Here is a 26,153-nt window from a genome sequence, read left to right on the forward strand (position 1 = left end):
ATTTATTCTAATAAACCTTATGCCAAAGAAATACATTTTCAGTACTAGTCCATTTGCTCAACCTATTTAAAAACAAACACATACAGAATAACTACAGTATTTGATATGTGTCTCGTTAACCGGATATGATGTGATTATCCTGTGCCAGTGGGCAGACCAGTCCACCAAGTGATGGCGCCCTCGTGTGGGTACTAACCAATCACACTCTCCAGCAGGAAGAATAGGCCACACTGCACAGCAAAGAGACAGTAAGGCTGTGCTTCTCAAACTGGGGAGCTTAGAGCCACTTCAGGGGGGTTGTGGATGTTGAGCAGACCTGTTGAATGAATATGATTTATGTGGTGACATAAACAAACAAAAATGTTCTGGTGGCTATATGGCTAACCTGAATCTTGTTTATTTCAGTAGCCTGGATTGTTAATGATTGATAAAAATTGAATCCACTTTTGCTAGGTGGGGAGGGTGCATGAACTTTTTTTGGCTTTGGGTGTGAAAGAACTTTGCAGTAAATAAACAGCTAATAATAAACTAATTGCTAACATGCCCACAATAATGCTTATCTGCTGATGTTCACAGGTATAATCTGCTCACCATGCTAAATTAACATATTAGCAAACTAACCAAACACAAAGTGCAGCGGAGGCTGATGAGAGTGTCATTAACAATTTTTGACCTGATGGTAGTGCTAATCAGAGGATCAGAGGAGGGGAACAAGAATGTTCTGAAGGCATCCTGAACGTGTCGCACGATCTGAGGGAGTCGAACCACAACTTTATCAGTTCAATGTATTTATGCCGATAGATGAACATTCAATTGCAAATTACATAACAAGTACAAATACATGTTGCCCTTTACCAGGTCAATTTTACACCGACTAGATCATTTCATATATAGTGAATACAATTAGTGAAGACTTTTTACTATTGACTTCCTTTTCCTTTTACATGTTCCACATACCATTTGTCTCACAGATTTTACTTTCTTTTCCAACTATTCCGGTTCTTGATAGACTGTAGATGTGATAAAGAAATCAATAACGGATGATTACCTTTACGTGTGAATACTTTATTCTCGGTCTAGGTCTGTTGGAGGATGCTACTGCAATAGCATCCTCTATGGTTCACCCGCCAAAGCCCTAAATAAACGGACCCGCCTCCTCACCCACACACGCACCCATGACCACATCACCCCTGTCCTCCAGAATCTTCATTGGCTCCCTGTTCCCCAACGCAGTCAGTACAAAATCCTCCTCCTCACACATAAAGAAAGACCTAACAGACCTGCTCCACCACCACAATCCCTCCCGTAACCTCCACTCCTCTGACACTAACCTCCTCTCACCACAAATCAGGACCAAGCACCGTACCTGGGGCGACAGAGCTTTCACCATCGCAGCCCCCTCCAAGTGGAACTCCTTACCCATACACATCCGAGACTGCAGTGACATGGACTCTAGATTTTAACCTCAAACAATGTTATATTGCACCTGCTGCTGTTTGTTATTTTGTTATTTATATGGTCGCTCCTTCACTCTCATGTATTTCCACACCACATGGTTTCATCTACTGTTCATATATTTTATATTTTGCTATTTATGTTTATTATCTGTTTTAAATGTACATAACTTTTGTTTTTATTGTAAAATGTCTTTGATGGTCCTGAAAAGCACTATAGAAATAAAATGTATTATTATTATTGTTATTATTATTATTATTATTGACTGTGTGATCCAGCTCACATCCGTTCTTTTAGCAGAATCTCCACACATTGCCCAGGCCCACCACATTGCCTACTGCTGCCACAATATATTCCCTTTCCCTCGTCCACTGTTCCCTCTTTCTCCCTTGGTCTCTCTATGTGTTCTCTTCTCAGTCCTCTGATCAGTGCTCTCAGGGCACAGCCCTGTCAGTCAGGTGTCATACTCATCTGTAGACACAATACTGAGAGACACAAGACACACACAGACACATTGGTAAATCATACTCTCAGGGCTACAAACTTACACACTCTTTGAGAAAAGCAAACTTCCAAGGGAACAGAATGTTAAAAATAGAATAAACATCCAAGAGAAAAACAGATACTGAAGCACACTGATTGATTTGCAACCTTTAGTTGGGCAGAAAGTTTTCCCTTGAATGTTTATTCTATTTTTAACATTCTGATTACATTATTCTGGTTTCAATGTTCAGTTTTGAATAAAAAATACATCATGAAATAAATAATGATATTAATAAGACAAAATAAGATAAGATAAAAAAATAAGATAAGATAAAAAATGTGATTGTGATGCAATTTGTTATTTGGTTATGATGAAAAGTGGCATTATGAAATTAAACGTTCACTGGTAACAAGAGTGTTGTGAAATAAAAACAAAGGACATTTTGAAATCAAAACGTTTTTGCCTTTATTATTTATATCTATATTTTATAATGTTTTATTTTCAATTAAATGCTTATATTAAAATATTTCAAGAGTGAAAAGAGTGGGTATCTTTAAAGATAAATGAGAAAGATAGAAATGAGGATGTTTACAGAGACACGTTTGCCAGTACATTGAGTACCATGTGTTATACCAACATCAATATACTAAAAACAGCTGGAACAGAACAGAACAGAACAGAACAGATAACACGTGCTATTAACAGGTTTGTCCTTGTTTGAACTTCCCAGAAGTGTGTAATCATTTTCACAGCAGAGCAGTTGTAAATCTCATAAATCCTGTAAATATGTCTTCCTGTATTCTTAGAGTGCTGATGTTTTGGAGATCTAAGCTGCAGGGTCTGGTTGTACTGCCAGGGTTGCTCTGGTAGTATTTCTACATCAATCTCAACAGTGTGATTGTGTCTAAGAATGCTCAAACAAGTATCTGGGATATCAGGAGCTAGGGTGTGACAGTAAGAGTACTATTAAAATTAAATCTTTGCACTCGTTAATGTTTGAGGCACCACCTTCATTCAAAGGAAAATAAAGAAATCCATTTTAGAACCAAGCCCCAGACTTCCAGCTCAGGACTCCACAGTCCCAGACTCCACAGCTCCAGCCCCAGAAAGGCCTCAGCTGGCTGGCTGGTTCAAGAGAACCTTCTTCACACAGTGTACTTGCCTGATCATTTACAATTTAACCTGGCTTTATTGTAGCCTAATTCATTGTTTGTGTAGTTTTCGTGTTCATTCCACGTTGTCACGAATCTTACTGTGATTTCCATGTAAATTATTCTATGCGCCTTTTTACATCTTTCACCCCAGTTGGAGAATGCTCAGTGATTTGATTGCAATCCAGACTAAAACCTAACACATCTGCTTTCTCCGCCGTCCCTTGTTTCTGAATACAAATAAAGATTGGTTTAAAACATAGGGGAGGGAGAGAGAATAAGCCCCTCCTCCTGCAAGAGAACAGGCCTGGCTGCACAGACCGGAGACAGACAGACTCCGAACTGCTGGCGACCTGTGCTCCGGGGACCTACGCGCACATCCTGCTGCCGTCGCTGGATCCTCGGTAAGGGTTCTCAAAGACTCTGTCAGGGACAGGCTGTGTATGCAGTGCCGGGTCTGCAGCGAGTTGCTCGGATCAGATCTCTGTCATGTCGCACCGACTCTCGCTCGCTCATTTCGGCGACTGTCTGCTGCTGAGCGGCTCCAGCATCGTGATGCGCAGCGGTCTGCAGCGTCCACGTCAGGAAAGCATCTGTCTCCACCGAACATAGCCCATAGAATTCTAACCAAACTATTACCAATAGGCTATCTATTTGTAAGAGTTTGGTTAGAATTCTACTAACCGACCTAAAATAATCCTGTGTGTGAGCCAGTCAGATCTAGTCGGAACCAGATTTTGCAGAAAAGCAGACACGCGAAAAACACTGGTTCAAACAGCACCCCTTTGAAGCAGTTAAAAATGCCGAAATCATTTAAATGCACGAGTTCTCTTTAATGTGTGAACGTGTTGATGTGGGCTCAGATGAAAGGCCGCTTTCTGATCAGTGTTTCCAGAGCGCAAAAGGAGAAGGAACGTGAAGGTCCTGCCTTTGGATCCCAAGCTGAAACGTTCTTCCTTACAGCCATTAGTCCAGCATGTTTCTCTTTAATAACACAAGCCTGAAGGTGTAGCTGGAACTCAACCTTCCGCATAGGTTGAGTAATGAACACAGTGAAATACAAGTATTTAAAGAGCAGTTAATACTTTATCATTAAATGACAATTGATAAATTATTGCTCATTGTGTTTTTGGGCCCCTTGCAGCTCAATTAAGGACTTCTGGAGGTCCCTGGACCCACATTGGAAAACAGCAATCAGCAAGTAAGGAGTTTAATCATTTCATTTTACAGAACAAGTTAAGAGGCCTTGGCAGGACCAGTATTCCAGTTCAGTCCTTTTAAACTAGGTTGCAATCTGCCAATACTGAGTCCAAACCCATAGCAGCTGCAGCCTTCTAAATTTGGGACACTTTATCTTTCACAAGCTACTTGATCCAAATACTGAGGGTCCCGTTTCAGAACTATACAGCTGATCATCTTAACTTATTGATTAACTGGAGAATGAGACTCCTGAAGTTAACAAGCTGCGATCTGTTAGAGAGAAGACGTCTCACTGTGTTGGAGTTGTCGGAACTACATAAACACTGACGGCTGTACAGCAGAGTTACAGAGTGGCTCATGATGTCTGTCACGTCAGCATGTTAACTCGTGATGTTTATCGCGTTAACGTGTTAACTTGTGATGTTTGTCGCGTTAACACGTTAACTCGTGATGTTTGTCGCGTCAACATGTTAACTCGTGATGTTTGTCGCGTCAACATGTTAACTTGTGATGTGTGGCACGTCAGCATGTTAACTCGTGATGTGTGTCGCATTAACATGTTAACTCGTGATGTGTGTCGCATTAACATGTTAACTCGTGATGTCTGTCACGTCAGCATGTTAACTCGTGATGTCTGTCACGTCAGCATGTTAACTCGTGATGTCTGTCACGTCAGCATGTTAACTCGTGATGTGTGTCGCGTTAACTCGTGATGTTTGTCATGTTAACATGTTAACTCGTCATGTTTGTCACGTCAACATGTTAACTCGTGATGTTTGTCATGTTAACTTGTGATGATGTTTGTCATGTTAACATGTTAACTCGTGATGTTTGTCGCGTTAACTCGAGATGTTTGTCACGTTAACTCGATGATGTTTGTCATGTTAACATGTTAACTCGTGATGTTTGTCGCGTTAACGTGTTAACTTGTGATGTTTCAGAACTATACAGCTGATCATCTTAACTTATTGATTAACTGGAGAATGAGACTCCTGAAGTTAACAAGCTGCGATCTGTTAGAGAGAAGATGTCTCACTGTGTTGGAGTTGTCGGAACTACATAAACACTGACGGCTGTACAGCAGAGTTACAGAGTGACTCATGATGTCTGTCACGTCAGCATGTTAACTCGTGATGTTTATTGCATTAACGTGTTAACTCGTGATGTTTGTCGCGTTAACTCGTGATGTGTTGCGTTAACATGTTAACTCGTGATGTTTGTCGCGTTAACATGTTAACTCGTGATGTTTGTCGCGTTAACTCGTGATGTGTTGCGTTAACATGTTAACTCGTGATGTTTGTCGCGTTAACTCGTGATGTTTGTCGCGTCAACATATTGGCTTGTGATGTTTGTCGCGTCAACCTATTAGCTCGTGATTTTTGTCACGTCAACATGTTAACTCGTGATGTTTGTTGTGTTAACTCATGATGTTTGTCGCGTTAACGTGTTAACTTGTGATGTTTCAGAACTATACAGCTGATCATCTTAACTTATTGATTAACTGGAGAATGAGACTCCTGAAGTTAACAAGCTGCGATCTGTTAGAGAGAAGACGTCTCACTGTGTTGGAGTTGTCGGAACTACATAAACACTGACGGCTGTACAGCAGAGTTACAGAGTGACTCATGATGTCTGTCACGTCAGCATGTTAACTCGTGATGTTTGTCGCGTTAACATGTTAACTCGTGATGTTTGTCACGTCAGCATGTTAACTCGTGATGTTTGTCGCGTTAACATGTTAACTTGTGATGTCTGTCACGTCAGCATGTTAACTCGTGATGTTTATCGCATTAACGTGTTAACTTGTGATGTTTGTCGCGTTAACATGTTAACTCGTGATGTTTGTCATGTTAACTTGTGATGATGTTTGTCATGTTAACATGTTAACTCGTGATGTTTGTCGCGTTAACTCGTTATGTGTGTCGCGTTAACATGTTAACTCGTGATGTGTGTCGCGTTAACATGTTAACTCGTGATGTGTGTCACGTTAACATGTTAACTCGTGATGTGTGTCGCGTTAACTCGTGATGTTTGTCGCGTCAACATGTTAACTCGTGATGTTTGTCGCGTTAACTCGTGATGTTTGTCGCGTCAACATATTAGCTCGTGATGTTTGTCGCGTCAACATATTAGCTCGTGATGTTTGTCACGTCAACATGTTAGCTCGTGATGTTTGTCACGTCAACATGTTAACTCGTGATGTTTGTCGCGTTAACTCGTGATGTTTGTCGCGTTAACGTGTTAACTTGTGATGTTTGTCACGTTAACATGTTAACTCGTGATATTTGTCATGTTAACTTGTGATTATGTTTGTCACGTTAACATGTTAACTCGTGATGTGTGTCGCGTTAACTCGTGATGTGTGTCGCGTTAACATGTTAACTCGTGATGTGTGTCGCGTCAACATGTTAACTCGTGATGTTTGTCGCGTCAACATATTAGCTCGTGATGTTTGTCGCGTCAACATATTAGCTCGTGATGTTTGTCGCGTCAACATATTAGCTCGTGATGTTTGTCACGTCAACATGTTAGCTCGTGATGTTTGTCACGTCAACATGTTAGCTCGTGATGTTTGTCACGTCAACATGTTAGCTCGTGATGTTTGTCACGTCAACATGTTAACTCGTGATGTTTGTCCCCAAAACACTACATCGTTCTGTCTGCTATGCTGCTGTCATTACTACAATGACTAGGATAAAGTATTTCAGTCAATAGTTAGTTGATTAAGCAGTGGGGTGATGGACAAGACACAGAACCAGCAGAAGGTCACGGGTGCATGCATTTAGTGAAAGCACGATATTTAAGTTTGCCAAAAACATTGACTTACTTTACGCCATGTGCCATTAAGAACAAGGTGTTACAGACACATGATGGGAAATGTTTAACTAAACACTAACTGTTGGAATCATTGTATTTGGTATTTTCATGACAACAGTTTTTATTTTCACCACAAACAATATTAAGAATGTGTCAGTTCTGGAGTGGTGATTTGTTTTAATTTTTCTAACATACTGTATCAAATAAAATATATAACAGGTCAGACACTGCAACAAATACATATTCATTGACAGTGTTGAGTTAAAGGATAACTTTTATCTGGGACGTGAGTGATTCGCTTCGCAAGACAGTGTAGCTGACAATGTATGATGCACGTTGTGTTGATAGGTGATAGGTCTGCAGTGATTTTCCCATGCCTGTTTCCTGTACTCTGGAGGCGTACATAATTTCTATGATGATGGTGTTGAATGCTGAGCTGAAGGTCACAAATGGGATCCTTACATATGTCCCAATCAAGGTGTTGAAGGATGTAGTGCAGTCCCATGATGACTGCATCATCCACTGACCTGGCACACTGCTGAGGGTCCAGCAGGGTACCAGTGAAACCCTTTAGGTCAGCTAAAGAAACCATCTTTTCTTATCCCATGTTCATTTTCACACACATTCTCATTGAATTACTGCTTCGATTGACATTTCTTCACTGGACTTTCTCTGTTAAGGAATAGATATCCTATTAGATGTCCACAAATATGTAGCTGCACTCCATTTAGTGAGTGACCTGACACGTATTGCTAGTTACCAAGGTTTAAACTCCCTATTGTATGTCTAGAGAAATGTGTTATCAGAGTGATCTGATGAGCAAAGCAGCTCTAGAAGTATGTCTTTTTAAGTCCCAAAAAGCTCATCAACCTAGCAGGTAGAGAATCAAGAACATAATATCACCTACTTTTGGTTTCATTTTTTCAAGAGCATGCTCCAAACTGATCATGTGGGAATGCTGAAATTGTTTCTCTTTTTACAATACAAATTTATGAACAATATAAATATTTCAGAAAGCTTCATCACCTTCATCTGCATCATGACCCCATGTGGGGTTGACCCCAAATTTGAGAATGGCTTAGTGGAAATAAATCAGCCTCTGCAAATAATTTAGATTTCATTTTACACTGTCCTTTTTTCATGTGACAAGACTGTATCCCAGTCTCCCTAGCAGGTCCAGATCCTGGCCGTTGTGACTGCTTGGTTAATGAATTAAGACAATTTTGCCCATTTTAATGTTGTCCCATTTTGCATCCCATATTGCCATTTTGATGCGTCAGTATTTGTTCTGAGTCTTAAACATTTCTCAATCCATTTCTCAATCCATTTCCAGGCTCTCAGAACAGAAATATGCACCTCTGTCACAAGCACTGTTGTGTCGGTCAAGCGCCTGCAGACCAAGTAGCCGGGCTGTGGAGTCTACCAGCTCCAGTGTTCGATAACGCAATACTGCAGCTGTGATTACACAACAGTCTTTTTGTCAATGCAATTTCAGGTCAATAGAGGACAGGATAGCTGATTTCTTGCACTGCTCATTAAAGCAGCCATAAACATTAACAGTACCAGAGTGAGCTGGTTTACTATGAAGCAGGTGTTTTTTCTGTGCTTGTGCCAGCAACTGCTAAGATACTAAATACTAAAAAGGACAACACCAGATCCGGATCACATCTAGCCAAACTCACTGCAGAATTGGTTGCACGGGTCAGATAATGTGTGATGAGCTAGCGTTAGAGTTTCCCACGACCTTGATGTTTTCTGTGTTTAATCACAACCCGCCTTGCTTCTTGTTTTGTTTTGTTTTGGACGGGCATAGTAGGACCAATATTATGGCCATGGACCCTGTACAGGATGCTGTACCTGTAATATATGAATCTGAATACTCCTGTGCAGCTCTCTCTCTCTTTATAAACCAAGGCACACACAACCCTTTGACTCTTTTCTTTTCTTTTTGTGCTTGTGCTGTTGCCATGGTGACAGGTTGGAGATGTCCTCTTTATGTTAGCTGGGCTCTTAACTTGGTTCTCGTTCATCTTCGCTGTGTCCTGGTCTTGTTTTTGTGTGAATATGGAACACTGCTCTTGCCTGGGTGTCAACTTTCATTTTGACTCGTCATGCTCAAATATACATTACATTGCACTGTACTGTCGTGGGGCCTATAAATAATGCGTACGCACATAAACCATGTATACGCCTTTTCCCACACATAAACTGATCTTTTTTACTAAACAATGTGTTTGGAGAGAATGTGCTCGGCTCACATGTGAGAAGGTGGACATGGAAAAATAAGGTGAGAAATAGAATCTAAATATAAATATAAATAAAACATTGTTTGTTTTAGGTTGTTTACAGTCTTGTCGGCCGGAATTCAGAGATACATTCATGCAATTCCTTTAAATTTTGCGAGAGGCAGCTGCACCTGCTGCATCATGGTTCTTACGATTCCCAATCTGTTCTTGATGCGATTTTCCAGTTTATGCACACAATACATTTATAATTTGTCCACTCAAACCACAGCATTACAGTTTGTTACAGTTTTGTGGAAAGGACGCCCTTGAAACATAGCGAATGACATCATTGTCCTTTCAGCCATTATTATAAAAATATCAGTTATTGTGGCATTTACAAGAGCGGGAAAACACAAAAGAGATACTGATGCTGCCATAACACTGTGTGTTTGCAGCATTTCTTCCCTATGGCTTGGTATGTGTGGATGCATTTGAGTTCCAGTATCGTTTAGAATTGTACATTGTGTTGTGCTGATGTGGTGTGAATAGTTTGTCTGATGACTGTCTGCAACGTTCCAAGTGGAGAAATGTTTCGGCAAATTTTTTTGTCTTGGTTGAACTTTGTGTTCAGTAAGGACTGACCTACATTCGATTACAAATTATAATCATCGTGACTGTGAACAATTTTACATAGTTTTGCTGTAAAACCTAAATAATAAAGCACTATGTAGTGTTTTGTGTTTTGACATCCTAAAACTTGTGGTTTTATTACTCACACTTGACTTCCTGTATCCTATCTCTCTGTTGCTGCTGGTATGCTTCAACAAAGATGCTTGTCAGATGGTCGAACAGCTTTGGAAACCCCCACCCCCCCCCCCACCCCTTTTGCCCATGAACTAGTTCTTTTCTAACAAACTGACATATTAACTGGCCCTAAATCAGACAAGGCAAACCCTCCCATCATCACTGTACAGCAGAACTTAAGCCATGAATGTAAATAAATGAATGCACAAAGCCAGATAATGTAAATTACATTCTGTGTTCATGTCAGTGGTGCTTTGATAGTAAAATCGTTTGCTTCAGTTCAATTCTTTCTCATGGCCAGGTACAATGGTTAGGACCACTGAAAACTCCAACACAGCACCAGAAATCCTTTTCTAATCCTTTTTTCAAATTAGATATAAGAAGAGTCTGTTTTAGACTCCCGGCTTGTTAAACTCCCTTTGTGTTCAGATTCCAGTTTATCCCAGTTCCAACTTGCTGTGCCCCTTCTGCAGTCCTCCATCACTTTATTATACTCACCCCACACATAACCCTCCCTGTGCATATGACGATGCAGTCTTGTGTAACTCACACTCTAAACCAGTTTCGTCCAGTTCATGAGGTGTTGCCAAGAAACCGGCTGTGTGCGTGCGTGTGTGCGTGCATGTGCGTATACCCTCGTGTTTGTTCGTGTGTGTCTGGATGCATGCATGCCAAAGACCAGGGTTTCCTTCTCTGTGTGAAAGCAGATAGCTGGAATGTTCCTGTTCCTGCTGCATGGATTACATAAGAGCTGGAAGAGTGGAGAGCGCAGACAGCCATGCCTTTCTTTGCCTCACTCTGACCAGTTTTGTGTTATATCATGAAAAAAGTACTGCCATAGCTGTCAACAAAAATGCATACATTTTGAAACCCACCAGCTGTAATTAGATTTTAAATTGTTCCAATTTCAAAAAGGTGTGTATGTGTGTGGAGGGGGGTGGGGGTGGATGCTGTTTGACTATCTGATAAGCACTTATGTTGGATTATACTGAAGCTGCTAGTATACTCCAACAGAACTGCTTGTTGGAAGGTTGAATAGCTTCCAGCACACCTTTATGAGCCGTTTAGCTTCTAAACGGGTGGTGATGGGTCAGTGGATAAGACACATGCCTGTGGTGTGAGAGACCTGGGTTTGAATCCACTGTGAGACACCAATGTGTCCCTGAGCAAGACACTTAACCCCTCGTTTTTTGGAACGTTCATATGGGCTGCCTGTCTACAGTGATGTCAGCCGCCACTCCTAAGTGTCGTTTTAAAAAAGGTACCAGCGTCTGAAATAAGAAAGTCACTGTTTATGAAATTATCACAAATGATCAGCCACCACTGACTACAACGCCAAGCTGCAGCAAAACGTAGAATGTCCTTGTGTCAGAACGTTCTACATTTACAGTCCTTGTTGTCTGAATATTCCAGTCTTTGAATTTTGTTTGTGATTTTCCTAGTCGCCTGACTGCTGAAATAAACTGAGCTAATTACAGTGACAAAGACCTGTCAGACAAAGACACTTTGATAAATACATTTTGCAACTTTGAATCATACTTAACAGCCCCATTGGCTTTCCCTTCTCCACTTCATAGCTAAGTGTCATTAATCCCAGCCCCCTGGTTCTCTCTCTGTCTTTGTAGGTGACTTGGCGAAGACTTGGCGTTGGACCCTGAGGGCAGCTGCTGCCTCTCTCTCAAACCTCCTCCTGTCTGTTGACAGTTTTGTCATGGCGTCCTCCTTGATCAGCCGTCAGTTTGCTCTCTCTCTGCAGAAAAACTTGTGGCTCAGTGCTCCAGGTAATTTAAAAGAAATCCTTTTAAGCCTGGTCAGGATGGACCACTTTAGCAGGTTGCTTTGCTACAAATATCGAGTTAGTAGAACAGTGTGCATCCTATTCCTTTACTACATGCTTAAGAACTTTGTTTCCTCGCCTTGATGAAATAACGTACAAACATTTTATTACATTTACTACAAGTGTTCACTTTTTCAAGTCGTCACATTGGTCTTAAATTCTGGATGCTCAAGGTGCTCAAGTAACAGCAGAGTCTGAGAAAGCAGCTTCGTTCGATCACTTATACATCACCCCTAAACATGAAATCATTATACTTGTGATGTTGTCAGGGATAAAAGCGATGAAACAGTGTTTCAGTGGAAATATAGTAGCTTATGTAATCAGCGTAAATGTTTGACTGACTTCAAGCAGGATGCTGTTATCAATGTGTGTGTACGCTTCTCACAGGCTGATGACTGAGTGATGTCTCAAAGGTCCTCTCTCCTGTCAATCATCAATAGGCCAACCTGTTTGGGTCAGATTTACTAGTTCACTTTAACCATTTAGTAGATGTCAGTGACCTTTATCAAAAGTGTGACGGGGTGATGGGATACTTTAGGGACTAAAGTAACCCAGGGTCCAAATTTATCAAGAATCTCTGAGTAGGAAATCAGTCATAAAAGGCCCCAAAATCTCAGAGTGATGCGTAATGGGTCCTAATTTTAGGCCTAAGAGTAATGGCCTTTGCACACCAAGTCCGGATTTTTGATCTGAAAATGTAGGACTGGACGATATAGCCAAAAATGTCATCACAATAAAAAGTTTCATGTTTTTCGATATCGATAATTATCACGATAAGTATCAAATAGTTTCAAAAAGTTTAAAAGCTGATTTTTGTTCCTGAGTGAAAGTTGAAGAAACCTGATGGTTAATTGTGGTTTAAACTTTATGGTCAACACTTGATGCCAAACAGTGGATCACATCACAAATCCAGTCTGCATGTTGACGTGTCCTTGAGCAAGATCCTGAGCTCTGAATTGAGTTACTTTACCACAGGGGTGATTCTTTCACAACTATTTAATTTGGCAGAACCTTTTGATCTCCTCACAGTGAACACAGTGCTTCTAAGAGGGCATGGACTAAAACTTATTATGTGATAAGGATATCAATAAGTTAACTTAATTACATCAGGTAAAATAAATGATTGGGTTTGTTTGTTCTTTCTTCTTCTCTTTTATCCAGAGGAAAATACAGGTGACTGCTGGACTTTTATTACTGCCTTCACTATTTTGTTTTTAAAATCATGTAATATCAGTAACCTGAAGTTAACCTTTACTTCCACCTGGGCCCACCCAAATGCAGTTTTCTAACCCTAACCGCAACTTAAATCAAGTCATAAAACCTCCAAGGAGAAGCTATTAACCACAATTTGCTATCAAACTTCTCTGTAGCGGCTGGCAGTGTCACTGATGTCAGCAGTTAAGTTCAGCTGTTGAGCAAGTTCTCTCACAACCAGCCAAAAGATCAAACTCCAAGGCACACACCAGAGAAACGAATCCTGTCTTCCTTTTACAATTCGCCTCTCATTCACCCCGTTCACACTCACACACCAATGGCAGCAAGCCGAGTGCAAGTTGTAATTACTATGTAAGTACAACTTTATTTATATACCAACTTTTTAACACCTGGTTACAAAGAGCTTTACGTCATCGAGCACAAACACAAAAGTGCATCCAAGAGAAACACATTTAAAAATACATACAAACGCAACGCACATACGACCAAAGAAAGCACAAAGCAACCAGACACCACTCAGAGCACACCGTTGGAATTATGGAAAAGCTAACCTAAGGAAGCGTGTGCAACAGGGAGCAGCTGTGAGTTAAGTGTTAGAAACGAAGGGGACTGTTCTCTCACAGGCTGCATCACTGATGCCTTAATTAATGACCAATGGGAGCGTGAGAGGCTCTTGCCTCACAGTGAATCCACTGATGCATCAATTTCATAATTTAACCTTATTAGAGACCGAATCCTACTGCCTGCTTTATCATTTCAGAATGTGCACATGCACCGAATGTGAAGAGATTTGCTGGATATTCATTTAGTTATGCATACTGTTGGCATGTGTGGAAGTTAAAAATAGAGAGATTGTTACTGTGATTTTAAGAGGATATTTAAATCTCTTCTGCCCCAATCACACTGCATGGGAAGGAGTTTTTATAGACCAAAATAACCTGAGAAAAATCTCCTGAAAAACTTCAGGAGAACCGTAGACTTGTAGCTTCGTAGAACCTAGGAGTCTACAGGAAGCGTCATCTCTTGCTGCATTGACTTGAACTTCACTCTTGAAGGCGGTTAGAACAGTGCTTTATGAGGCGCTACAAAAACAGTAAATGGCAGGAAGTTTGATTGTGCATTTGATCATTTTAAATAGGCCTGACTAATACATCCTCTTAAAACAACAGAAACACTGGCCATGGCTTGGTCCAGCTGCTTATAGCTCCTCCAGCAAGCCTCCTCGATCCTCGAGGTGCATTTTAGGAATGGAGATTTCCTTCAAGATGACGCGCTGAGATCGTTTACCGGGTCACAGGCTCGAGGATCGAGGAGGCACAAATTTGGGAAATGAGAAAGGCCCTGTAACTCTTAAAAACCAGCCACTCTGTTATTTCTGTACCAAGTGACTTAGCTCAGCATCTGAGGATGACCACACTGTGAGTGTGTAGATCATCATGTTATTCATCTTTCTACTGACTGACCACTACATAACTGGAGTAGAAGGCAGTGATCAGAAACCTGGATTAGGTGTGCACATGTCACAGTATCCTGGTTTCAGTATATTCACAAGACTCCCAACTAGCATCAAGATAATAAAAACCCCGGATAAAGGCTTCTGAAACCAGAAAATGATATTCACACATGCAAACGCATAAGCAAAAATCTGATCAGAACAGGGATATCAGATAGCATGAAAACACACTCACTGTTTCCCTCTGTTTGTGTGTGCAGGTTATTTATCATTGTTGTCTGTTTTCTCTGCCAGCGTGCAGATATGTCAGCAAGGCAGCACCACAGACCCAGGTGGAGTTTGACTACGATGGACCCTCCATGAAAACCTCAGTCCCTGGCCCGCGATCACAAGTAACACACACACACACACACACACACACACATCAGGACACTCCAGCCCTGCCTCAGGAATTACAAAGTATGACTAACTTATTTTTCTCCAATATGTAGGAGCTGACGAAACAACTGGGAGAAATCCAGGTGAGGGGTGTGTGTGTGTGTGTGCTTTTACATGCTAAATAGTGAGGACTGGGAGGTGTTTTTTACCTACGAGGTTTTGCTGGTCCTCACAACTGTGAGGACCAGCAAAAGAGCTGTTTGAAGGTTAAGACTTGGTTTTTAGGGATAGGTTAGGGTAAAGGGGTAGGGAATGTCAATGCAAGGATAGAAGTACAAAGGTATGTGTGTGTCAGCTCTGTGAGCTGCACAAGATGATGTCTAGTTAAATACCAAGAGTACTAAAGAGTATTAAAGTGCTGCTTCAGTGGAAATTAAATCAAACTGTAATCCATTTTATCTCTGCCTAGCTGGAACTGTGTTACACATAATAAAGACTATAAGTGTGTGTGTGTGTGTGTGTGTGGCCAGATGGGATCTCCAATTGTGTTGACTCAGTGAACTAGTTAAATGAACCCTGGAGCGTTAATGGTGTTCCACATACAGTAGCACTGTCCCCTCTTTACACTGTATGCAGCGCTTATGTAGAAATCTGCAGCCTCCCGTGGGCTTGTTTTTACACAGTGGATGTGCATGTTTATTGGCATGCAAATGTTTGCAGAATCGTGTTTCACAAATGTTTTTGCACATGCTAAAAACGTATTTGAGTGTTGACATCACTATCTAGTGCTGACCGTCATACTGAAGCAAAGGCACGTTGTACATAAGTAACACTGTGTAGTTCGTTCATTTTTGTTTTGTTCTTTTAATAAACCAGTTATTAAATTTCCATGTACGTGACACCTACAGTATACTGCCAGTTGTTTACATCCCTGGCAACAGTAGCATGAAATCACCGCTCATCCTAAACACACAGTCACACACGCTGCCAGATATTGTTAATGAAAAGAAGAAATGACCACTAACTACAGTAACTAACTAACACCCCCATGAATAATATGCATAATATACTTCTGATATTTTACATTAGGTACTATTACTAAATCAGTAGTATATATTTTTCAATGTAGGTTCATGTGAAAGTATGAAAAGCAACAAACCAAAGCATAGCCAGCCGCTATGACAGTTACTCACAGCGTCACACTCCACCACACTCCGACCCCTCCCCAGACGGTGGCCACATAATGTGCCTGACTCACCTCATGACATACAGACTTAAAGTCTAAGCCTAATTAGACAACTTTTAGGACACATTTGGTGAAGCTGACTGACAAGAGCACACACAACAAGCATGCTGTGTACCCACATATTGACCTTTTTTACAGGGAAGGTAAACGGACAGAGGCCACTTTCACTGCCCAGTGACCTTGAATGGTTCCAGCTTTCATTCATAAAACCCTGATTACACACAGAAACATTTGTTGTTAATGCTGTGAGGTGAAGTTGCTACCTATCAATCACCTATGCACGTCACCCAGTCAAAGTCAGCGAGCTATGATAAGTCAGGCTCTCGTGTAGTCTGCCTTGTTTACCAGCCAGTGCATAGCAAGAAATGATGACAAAAATATCTGTAGTCTGATCCTGCCGTTAGTCTCCAGGAGAATATCCATGTAAGTGTTACTAGTTGCTGTGAAGTCAGGGCGAAGCAGGTTTGGAATTTCCAGCTATTTTAAGATGTTCACAGGCCTCATGTCTCAGAGAGCTAGGTATTTAGTACACAACATACATTGGTTATTTGATTGATCAACTTCTTTAAGGCGATTTATCATCAATTTTCTGATTATATATATTATTGTATATTATAAATATATACAATAATATATCTTCTCTTTATATGTCTTTATTCTGCTGCAATATATACAGTGGGTACGGAAAGTATTCAGACCCCTTTAAATTTTTCACTCTTTGTTTCATTGCAGCCATTTTCCAAAAATCAAAAAAGTTCATTTTATTTCTCAGTAATGTACACTCAGCACCCCATCTTGACAGAAAAAAACAGAAATGTAGAAATTTTTGCAAATTTATTAAAAAGAAAAACTGAAATATCACATGGTCATAAGTATTCAGACCCTTTGCTCAGTATTTAGTAGAAGCACCCTTTTGATCTAATACAGCCATGAGTTGTTTTGGGAAAGATGCAACAAGTTTTTCACATCTGGATTTGGGTATCCTCTGCCATTCCTCCTTGCAGATCCTCTCCAGTTCTGTCAGGTTGGATGGTAAACGTTGGTGGACAGCCATTTTCAGGTCTCTCCAGAGATGCTCACTTGGGTTTAAGTCAGGGCTCTGGCTGGACCATTCAAGAACAGCCACGGAGTTGTTGTGAAGCCACTCCTTCGTTATTTTAGCGGTGTGCTTAGGGTCATTGTCTTGTTGGAAGGTAAACCTTTGGCCCAGTCTGAGGTCCAGAGCACTCTGGAAAAGGTTTTCGTCCAGGATATCCCTGTACTTGGCCGCATTCATCTTTCCTTCGATTGCAACCAGTCGTCCTGTCCCTGCAGCTGAAAAACACCCCCACAGCATGATGCTGCCACCACCATGCTTCACTGTTGAGACTGTATTGGACAGGTGATGAGCAGTGCCTGGTGTTCTCCACACATACCGCTTAGAATTAAGGCCAAAAAGTTCTATCTTGGTCTCATCAGACCAGAGGATCTTATTTATCACCATCTTGGAGTCCTTCAGGTGTTTTTTAGCAAACTCCATGCGGGCTTTCATGTGTCTTGCACTGAGGAGAGGCTTCCGTCGGGCCACTCTGCCATAAAGCCCCGACTGGTGGATTGCTGCAGTGATGGTTGACTTACTACAACTTTCTCCCATCTCCCGACTGCATCTCTGGAGCTCAGCCACAGTGACCTTTGGGTTCTTCTTTACCTCTCTCACCAAGGCTCTTCTCCCCCGATAGCTCAGTTTGGCCGGACGGCCAGCTCTAGGAAGGGTTCTGGTCGTCCCAAACGTCTTCCATTTGAGGATTATGGAGGCCACTGTGCTCTTAGGAACCTTAAGTGCAGCAGAAATTTTTTTGTAACCTTGGCCAGATCTGTGCCTTGCCACAATTCTGTCTCTGAGCTCTTCAGGCAGTTCCTTTGACCTCATGATTCTCATTTGCTCTGACATGCACTGTGAGCTGTAAGGTCTTATATAGACAGGTGTGTGGCTTTCCTAATCAAGTCCAATCAGTATAATCAAACACAGCTGGACTCAAATGAAGGTGTAGAACCATCTCAAGGATGATCAGAAGAAATAGACAGCACCTGAGTTAAATATGAGTGTCACGGCAAAGGGTCTGAATACTTATGACCATGTGATATTTCAGTTTTTCTTTTTTAATAAATTTGCAAAAATTTCTACATTTCTGTTTTTTTCTGTCAAGATGGGGTGCTGAGTGTACATTACTGAGAAATAAAATGAACTTTTTTGATTTTTGGAAAATGGCAGCAATGAAACAAAGAGTGAAAAATTTAAAGGGGTCTGAATACTTTCCGTACCCACTGTATGCTGAACAAAATTATAATCGCGACACGTTTTTGCCCCCATTCATCATGAGCTGAACTCAAAGATCTAAGACTTTCTCTATGTACACAAAAGGCCTGTTTGTCAAATATTGTTCACAAATCTGTTAAAATCTGTGTTAGTGAGCACTTCTCCTTTGCCGAGATAATCTGTCCACCTCACAGGTGTGGCATATCAAGATGCTGATCAGATAGCATGGGGATTGCACAGGTGTGCCTCAGGCTGGCCACAATAAAAGGCCACTCAAAAATGGATTGGAAAATTCTCTGAAACGCCTTTGGAGACGACTTATGGTAACATTCAATTCACAGGCAACAGCACTGGTGGCCATTCCTGCAGTCAGCGTGCCAATTACACGCTCCCTCAAAACTTGCGACATCTGTGGCATTTTGCTGTGTGATGGAACTGCACATTTTCGAGTGGCCTTTTATTGTGGCCAGCCAAAGGCACACCTGTGCTATTTTGTTCAACAAGGTACAGAACAGCTTTTGAGTTGTTGGACGGAATAGTTTGGCTGAGACAGACTAGCAGTTTCAATGTGTCTCTTTAAGCAAAGCTAAGCAAAAAATGACGAAGACCTGAAACACAAAAAAATTCCATGTGTGAATATAGTATACTGTGATTTTTTTTTTATAATCACAGTATGCTTGTTTGTATGTGTCACCTGGCAGGTAGACTTGTTATTTGTGTGTGTGCGCTTGCTGCCGAGTCAATCCAGAAGGGTTAAATTCTGCTGTGTGCTGTTCTTAATGCAGAACATGTCTCTTTCCAGAATGTTGGAGCAGTCCACTTCTTCTGTAACTATGAGGAGAGCAGGGGGAACTACTTGGTGGATGTGGACGGCAACCGCATGCTGGATATCTACACCCAGATCTCCTCCATCCCAATTGGTTAGTAACAAAAGATCCAAACACGGCTACATGGACAGTAGGAGTGGGCAATTTGAATTAAATCTTCTATCTTGTAATTTTATATTGCAGTAGCTGTAATACAAATACAGGAACTGTTTATGGGTAAAATAAACTAGACAGGATTGTCTGTTTTGGCTAATAAATGGAATAAACGGTAAACAAATTGAGGTATTTAAAAAAATAAATAAATAAAATCATAAAAATCCCAAACAATCATAATTTATAATGAATCTCACTGATTTGAAACTTTGGAGGATTCATTTACAGTTTAGGTGTCATTTTTTGATGAAAATAATTTCAAGAAGCAGGGTTCAGGGCTCAAGGAAGAATTTATTGTAGGGCGACCATGTTTTGGTTTTCAACAAAGAGGAGAGTGGAGGCAGGAGGCAGACGGACACCTGCAGTGGGTCAAAGGTTTAGGCTGGGGTTGCACAGTTAGTCAATATTCGTTAATGCTAAGTGCCAACTTGTCAATAATCATAATCATTCAAGCAGAACGAGTTCAATATTTTGAAAGTTTGTAGCATCACTTCATCCTTTTTTTTTAATGTTAGTCGGTTCACAAAAAGTGTCATTGATGAGCAGCTTTATGCACACGGCTAGATTTAAAAAAAGTACAGCAGCAGCTTGTGAGAAGTGCCGGTGCTAGGGCTTGCCTGAAAGTCATTTTTGGAGCTTCAAGAGTAATTACAGGGAGGGCTTGACTGTCGCGTTATGCTGATTGTTTAGACATCTGTTGATAAGCTCATTTCACAAGCTACAGTTATGTATTTAATTGATAGAAGCAGAACAGCAACTGAGAGTCCAGAGTGTGAAAAGCTGAGCTGAGCAGGTCCAGAACAGAATACGAGAATAGTTTAGCTGGGAACTTTTAACTTTTATTACAGCCTTCTAAATGTTATTCTTCTACGGCCTATTACAATTATTTATGTGAGTTCATTATGTTGTTGTTGTAGCCTACAGTTTATTGATTAACCTTAAAATGGAGGCTATTTGACTGTTTTGATCTGTAATGAAATTAAGCAACTGTAAAATTAATGAACACCATAACTAATTTAAAGTGTTTCCGCACAGCTGAGGGCTCCGTTTTGTTTTCTCTTTGATGTGAACTGGAGCATGAATTCACTGCTGTGAGCCGAGGTCAGGCGTGCACAAAAAAACCTCAATATTCAAATCTCAAAATTGAAAATCAAATGTGTATCCAACAATCGAACATTCGGGTCCAGGCCTTGCCTAGGCCGATGAGCACAGGTCTGTTTCAAGCACTACGTTTGGGCATTTTCTACGCTGTTCATGCACCATGTGCCACACAAGCAAGCCGCTGCTCTCTAGCCTGTTGCTGTGGTGCTAAGGGTGATGATTGAGATGCAGTTTGACCAATGTTTGCATGAAGGATGTGTAGATCTGCATGACCGACCAATGGTGGTGTGCAAGAAGGCAGGACCTAAAGAGAAAGGTCAAAGCAATGCAGAAACACAAAATTAATGCTGACCGTAGAAAGCAAAAGCCAAATCCCAACCGGATGTTATTTTTGTTTTGTTTTTTTAGGTCCAAAAAGTGGACCTGTCCTGACAATGGTCACCCAAATATTTTGTCACTCTCATACAATATTCAGTATACAGGGTTCCTTGAGTACTACACACTAAGAACATATAAAATAAAAAAGGCAAAAGGGCAAGTAGTATTAGATCTGCCAGACCCTGTTTACACCTGGCATTAACATGTATCTTGGGTGATGTACAGGTGTACTTACCAACGGTGTCATATTTAAGTGCAAAACAAGAAGAAGAAGCCACAACCACAGCAGGCAAAATGGACTCTGATGTCCTCTGGCTGCTCTGCCTCAACTCCTGGTGGACAGATAGCTTGTTGCTAAATTAACCGCTAACTGCTGCTGTTAACTATAGCTGCTCTTAGCTAGTTAGCTTAGTTAGCATACCAGTACAGTATTAGTAACCTGTAGTATTGATAGTAGGCTATTGTTGGTCCACCTTATTTTAGTGTTTATTCTACTTGAATCTGCTCTTCACTTCTCTTCTCCCCACACTCACACACAAACACACCTACACGTCTGTTCTCTTTCTGTCTCTCTCTCCCTGTATGTACCTGCTCTGCTCACTTTCTCCATCAGCAGTAAGTTTCATAAAGTCGCCGCGTTTAATAAACTCACCCACCAATCCATTTTCTAGTGTCGCATGTGGATCGACACCAACATGGTACTGAGTGACATCTGCAGAGGTGCGTTCACTGTCGCTCCGTAATGTAAAATGTTCCCCATGTCCACATCTCTTGCTGTGTTTCTGTGCAAAATGCTAAAATGGGTTACTAAATACTTTGGTAGCTGTTAAATGTCAAAAACATTGTAATTAAAGTTAGTGCAAGCTGTAGGCCTATATTTTGTAAAAATTACACAATAAACCTAATTTATTGTCTTCCAACTGCAATAATGATGATGATGATGATAATTCACAATCGTATATCAACAATAAACACAATTGCAACAAAAAGAAACCATTTAACTACTTACCCGTGGTAGAAGCACAAAAATCAAGGACAAATTACCAAATCAACAAAATCCCATCCTCTCAAACACCACTGTGGTCAGACAAAATGTGAGATGGTACAGAGGTTTGTTAGCATGGTCCAACCCTTTGGTTAATATGGATTATGGATTTTCTTTCAGCATATTTTACAGAAAGTACAACTTAAACACTGTCCAGTAGAAAAGGGAACTGCTATAGCGTTTTATCTCTTTAACGCCTAAAGTAAGATAAACCACTACTCCAGCTTAGCTGCAGTACTTCCAGCCTGATTAACATTATTTTTTAAGTCAGTGGTTTTGGCTCAAAACCTCAGGGCCTCCCAGACAGAAGGACTTTTGTTGTAGCCAGGAACTCACACGCTTAATTAATTCAGTAGTTAAAGGGGCCTGACAACTGAAGTTTGTAACATCACACAATTTTACTTTCTGAAAATGCATAGACATAGACAAGGAAATTTATTTTAGATAAATTTTTTGTTTGTTTGTTTATGCTCACCGTTTTTACTCTACTCTCCACCATGACCAGGATTTCTAAAAAACACAGCATAATAGCATTGCTCTACCTGACCTTCCTTTGTATGCCTTATCTTTTTAGATAAAACTCACTTTAAATGCATTTTAGTAAATCTGAAAGTCCTGTGCACCACACCATGTATTTGTTTAATGCTTGCTTTAGTGCATGTGCATGAAGGAGAGAAGTACAAGACATGCAAATGCCTCAGATGAATGTGTCCAAAACAAAGCAGACAATCTGATTGAGCTATATTGATAAGACCCTAACCTTTTTACAAATGATGGTAGTGATGGTATTTCAAATTTTACGTAGGTAAGGCATCAAAGTGTTTGTGCATAAGTATGTCTTGTGCGCCACAGACGTCCCCAGGGTTTGTGGAGATTTGCCCTCCAGCATTCAAATGCTGTACATGGAAAACAGAATGAGCAGTCTCGCTCTCGCTCTCTCTCTCACTCTCGCTCTCTCACTCTCTCTCTCTCAGAGCATGTATATGTAAATCTTAAGCGAGAAGGATCTGTCCACTTTTTGACAAGCTTGATTTTAGTGTTTTTCTGTGTGCATTTGAGCCAGTCAGGGAAAATAAATGTAAAATGCATGTGGATGCTGTAGATAAAAGGCTTTGTGTGGAAACTGTCTAGTTGACAAAACATGGTACATTGATTATGGCCTTACATTGATTGAAAGACTTTGGAATTGCACAGCAAGTCAACTAATGTCTGTACCAGTTTAACCAGTTGTAATGTCTTATATTATAAACGTGTTCATAACTCTCCATACCAAACGATTCATTCAACCCCAGACAAGTTAAAAACTGTTAAAAACTAAAAACTGAGCAAAAAACAGTACCAGAGAGTGCAGTACCGAGGCTGCCATCCTGCTACATTGGCATGGAATTGGAATTCCAAATACGTGCTATCAAGAACAGTGAAATTGTGTTACTGGTACTCTTCCTGGTTTAAAGATGGTAGACTAAAAGTGTTCAGAGCAGACAGACATTACATGCGTGTGTGTGTGTGTGTTGTGACAACAAAAACAGGAAGAAAAAATGTGTTTTTATGCGAGTCCCAAAAGTCAGATTTCACTGTAAGGTTAAAGGTTGGTGCCAGCTACTCTCTGTGGGTGATTTGCAGCAGCAAAAGCTTTGCTGATGGATTAACTATTTTTACCTCCATCTGGAATAACCCAGATGTTAAAAAGCTCTCCCCTCTTGGATTGGGAACACATCTTAACCATGGCTTCTTCAATATCTGCACCTCAAATCATCCATTCACACAGGATCAACATAGAAATGGACCATTTTGCCCTCGCTTCATTAGTTACAGATTTTCTTCATCAACTTTCCAAAAAACTCCCGTCTAAGATCAAGAGAAACTGATATCAAAATCTGAGGCAACAATATTCCTGTTCGGGTATAGATAATGGATGGATGGATATTCCTCAGTGAATGTTTGGCCATCCACAGCATTCATTTTGATGTTGATTTCTAAAGCTCATGGTTTCTGTGTTTTTCGGTAGTGCCTTGTTAACATTGTTGTTGTTACTATCACTGCTTCTCTCCCAGCCCCTCTGACTAACTCTACACTCTGAATTATTATTATTATTAATATGTATTTCGCTTGGATATTGTTTACATGCTGTTGGTTTTTAATATATATTAAGTTCAGCAACAGAGATTTTGGCTGACTGGTCTGTTATTTTTTTTTATTTCTATTTAGTTTTAGTGTTTATTTTTGCACATGCCCAATGGTTGTTCACGTTTTTCAACATTTTTTAGAGTTGCTATGATATTTAATACCTTGTTTAGAAAATAGTGAATGTGATCTGCCTCACAGTAGGAAACCAGAGCTTGTTGATTGCTTCACATAATCCATTGATACAGTGGTTCAGTCAAATCTATCCCCACTCTCATTCTGTCCTCCCTCAGGCTACAACCACCCTGCTCTCCTCAAACTGATGGCCAATCCCAACAATCTGGTAGGTCGTCTTCACTTACAAGATCATTTATGTCATCAGCTACAGTGTGGAATGCTATTCATTTCTCATCAAAATGCTACTGGCTTCTGCTTCTGTCGTAGTTGCATAGAAGGGTTTATTCCCAGGTTGCCAAAGACAGTGCTGACACACAGCTCACAGAGAAGAGAGGACTGCCCCAAAATATGACCAAATAACTGGCTGTAGTGTGAGTAGAGTGATGTGAAAGGATGCATGACATTAGGGATAAGAACATGGAAATAGATTTCCAGATTCAGCCTCCAGAACGTGCATTATCAGCTTGATTTGGACAGTCTAACTGATGGAACGCTAGGTGTTTCCGTTTTTATGCACATTTTCCATTTGGCATTTTTTTTTTTTTTGAAAGCGAAAAATTTTATAAACTCTTTAAACAATAAAAAAAAAAACTTTGCTTGGTTCAGGTAGAAAGGTTTGTGTATCGATAAAAGCAAAATGCCGTACCTGAAGCATGTGACTTACACATCCACTGAAGCTTCCCCAGAAGAGACCGTAACTTTCCTCTAATTCATCCATAAAGCAAACGTCATGTTTCCATCCAGGTTTCTACATTGTTTTTCAGCATCTCGGCTCTGACTGCAGCCTTTTTGATGACGTCCCCTTGTTATGTCCTCTTCTTCTGCAATGATTTAACAGCACCAACTATTTATGTCAAAGCGCTCAACTGCTACTACACACACAAAAGTAGTGCATAGAAACGAGCATTCATTTGCATTTCCTTTTGCCAATTTTCTGATAACTTGGTAGATATTTGGCTGTAACCATGAATTTGTCTTTGATTTCTGTATTTCTTTCAGAGTACACTTGTGAACCGACCCGCCCTGGGAATCTTACCGCCTGAGAACTTCCCAGACAAACTCACTGAAAGTCTTCTCTCAGTTAGTAACACACACACACACATTGAGATAAAAGTGTAATTATCGTTATAATGACATTGTATATAATTGTATACATCTTTTATTTATCAAGCGAGTTTAAGAAACATACTGTAACTAGTCTTCCCTCCGGCCAGGTGGCTCCCACTGGAATGAGCCGTGTTCAGACGATGGCCTGTGGCTCCTGCTCCAATGAGAATGCTTTCAAAGCAATGTTTATCTGGTACAGGGTGAGTACACTTTGTGGTTCCATAAACATTACCTGGTTAACTAATGTGGTGGAAAACACAGCTAACAGCACGAAGACATTTCCCAGCTGTACTAAGATCTGAAAAGTTGGGAGAGAGAGGTGGTGACACTGCAGATCCATCCATTGAAGTTCTTTTAAATACAAAAAATGTATTAAGGGAATGCTCAACTTTATTTTCTAACTGGTTACTGAGATTGAAGCATTTTGTTTTGAGAATATGTGTATTGTTCTGTTCTTAACAAAAATATTTGCTGAAATAAGAACTTGAATATTATTAACCCAACAACCCAATGTAAATGTAGCTTCATCTCTGCATGAGGGCCCATCAGTGTGTTTACTTTTGCTGTAGAACAAGGAGCGAGGCCACAACACACCATCTGACGAAGACCTCAGCAGCTGCATGATAAACCAGGCGAGTAAAAGGAATCTCAATATAATAATAATAATAATAATACAATAA

The 26,153-nt window shown here is 40.5% G+C and overlaps 1 protein-coding gene across 3 annotated transcripts in view; it reads left to right on the forward strand.

Moving 5' to 3' along the window:
• Positions 1 to 3,346: 3,346 nt before the first annotated feature.
• The window catches only part of abat (4-aminobutyrate aminotransferase), a 31,850-nt gene continuing 9,043 nt past the window's right edge, over positions 3,347 to 26,153 (forward strand). The window contains exons 1-11 of one of the 3 annotated variants that reach the window (XM_038739506.1): positions 3,389 to 3,494; positions 3,977 to 4,125; positions 4,235 to 4,291; positions 11,762 to 11,917; positions 14,936 to 15,033; positions 15,133 to 15,162; positions 19,364 to 19,481; positions 24,483 to 24,532; positions 25,366 to 25,446; positions 25,581 to 25,673; positions 26,043 to 26,105. In XM_038739506.1, the coding sequence (XP_038595434.1) occupies positions 11,848 to 11,917; positions 14,936 to 15,033; positions 15,133 to 15,162; positions 19,364 to 19,481; positions 24,483 to 24,532; positions 25,366 to 25,446; positions 25,581 to 25,673; positions 26,043 to 26,105 (603 nt within the window). In that variant the 5' untranslated portion in view covers positions 3,389 to 3,494; positions 3,977 to 4,125; positions 4,235 to 4,291; positions 11,762 to 11,847. Of the gene's footprint in view, positions 3,495 to 3,976; positions 4,126 to 4,234; positions 4,292 to 11,761; positions 11,918 to 14,935; positions 15,034 to 15,132; positions 15,163 to 19,363; positions 19,482 to 24,482; positions 24,533 to 25,365; positions 25,447 to 25,580; positions 25,674 to 26,042; positions 26,106 to 26,153 lie in introns of all 3 variants that reach the window. The other 2 variants (XM_038739505.1, XM_038739509.1) reach the window with 2 other exon arrangements.

This window comes from Micropterus salmoides, unplaced genomic scaffold (assembly GCF_014851395.1).
Source record: "Micropterus salmoides isolate LMB-PRFRI ecotype aquatic unplaced genomic scaffold, ASM1485139v1 Ms_hic_scaffold_10, whole genome shotgun sequence".
NCBI lineage: Eukaryota > Metazoa > Chordata > Actinopteri > Centrarchiformes > Centrarchidae > Micropterus > Micropterus salmoides.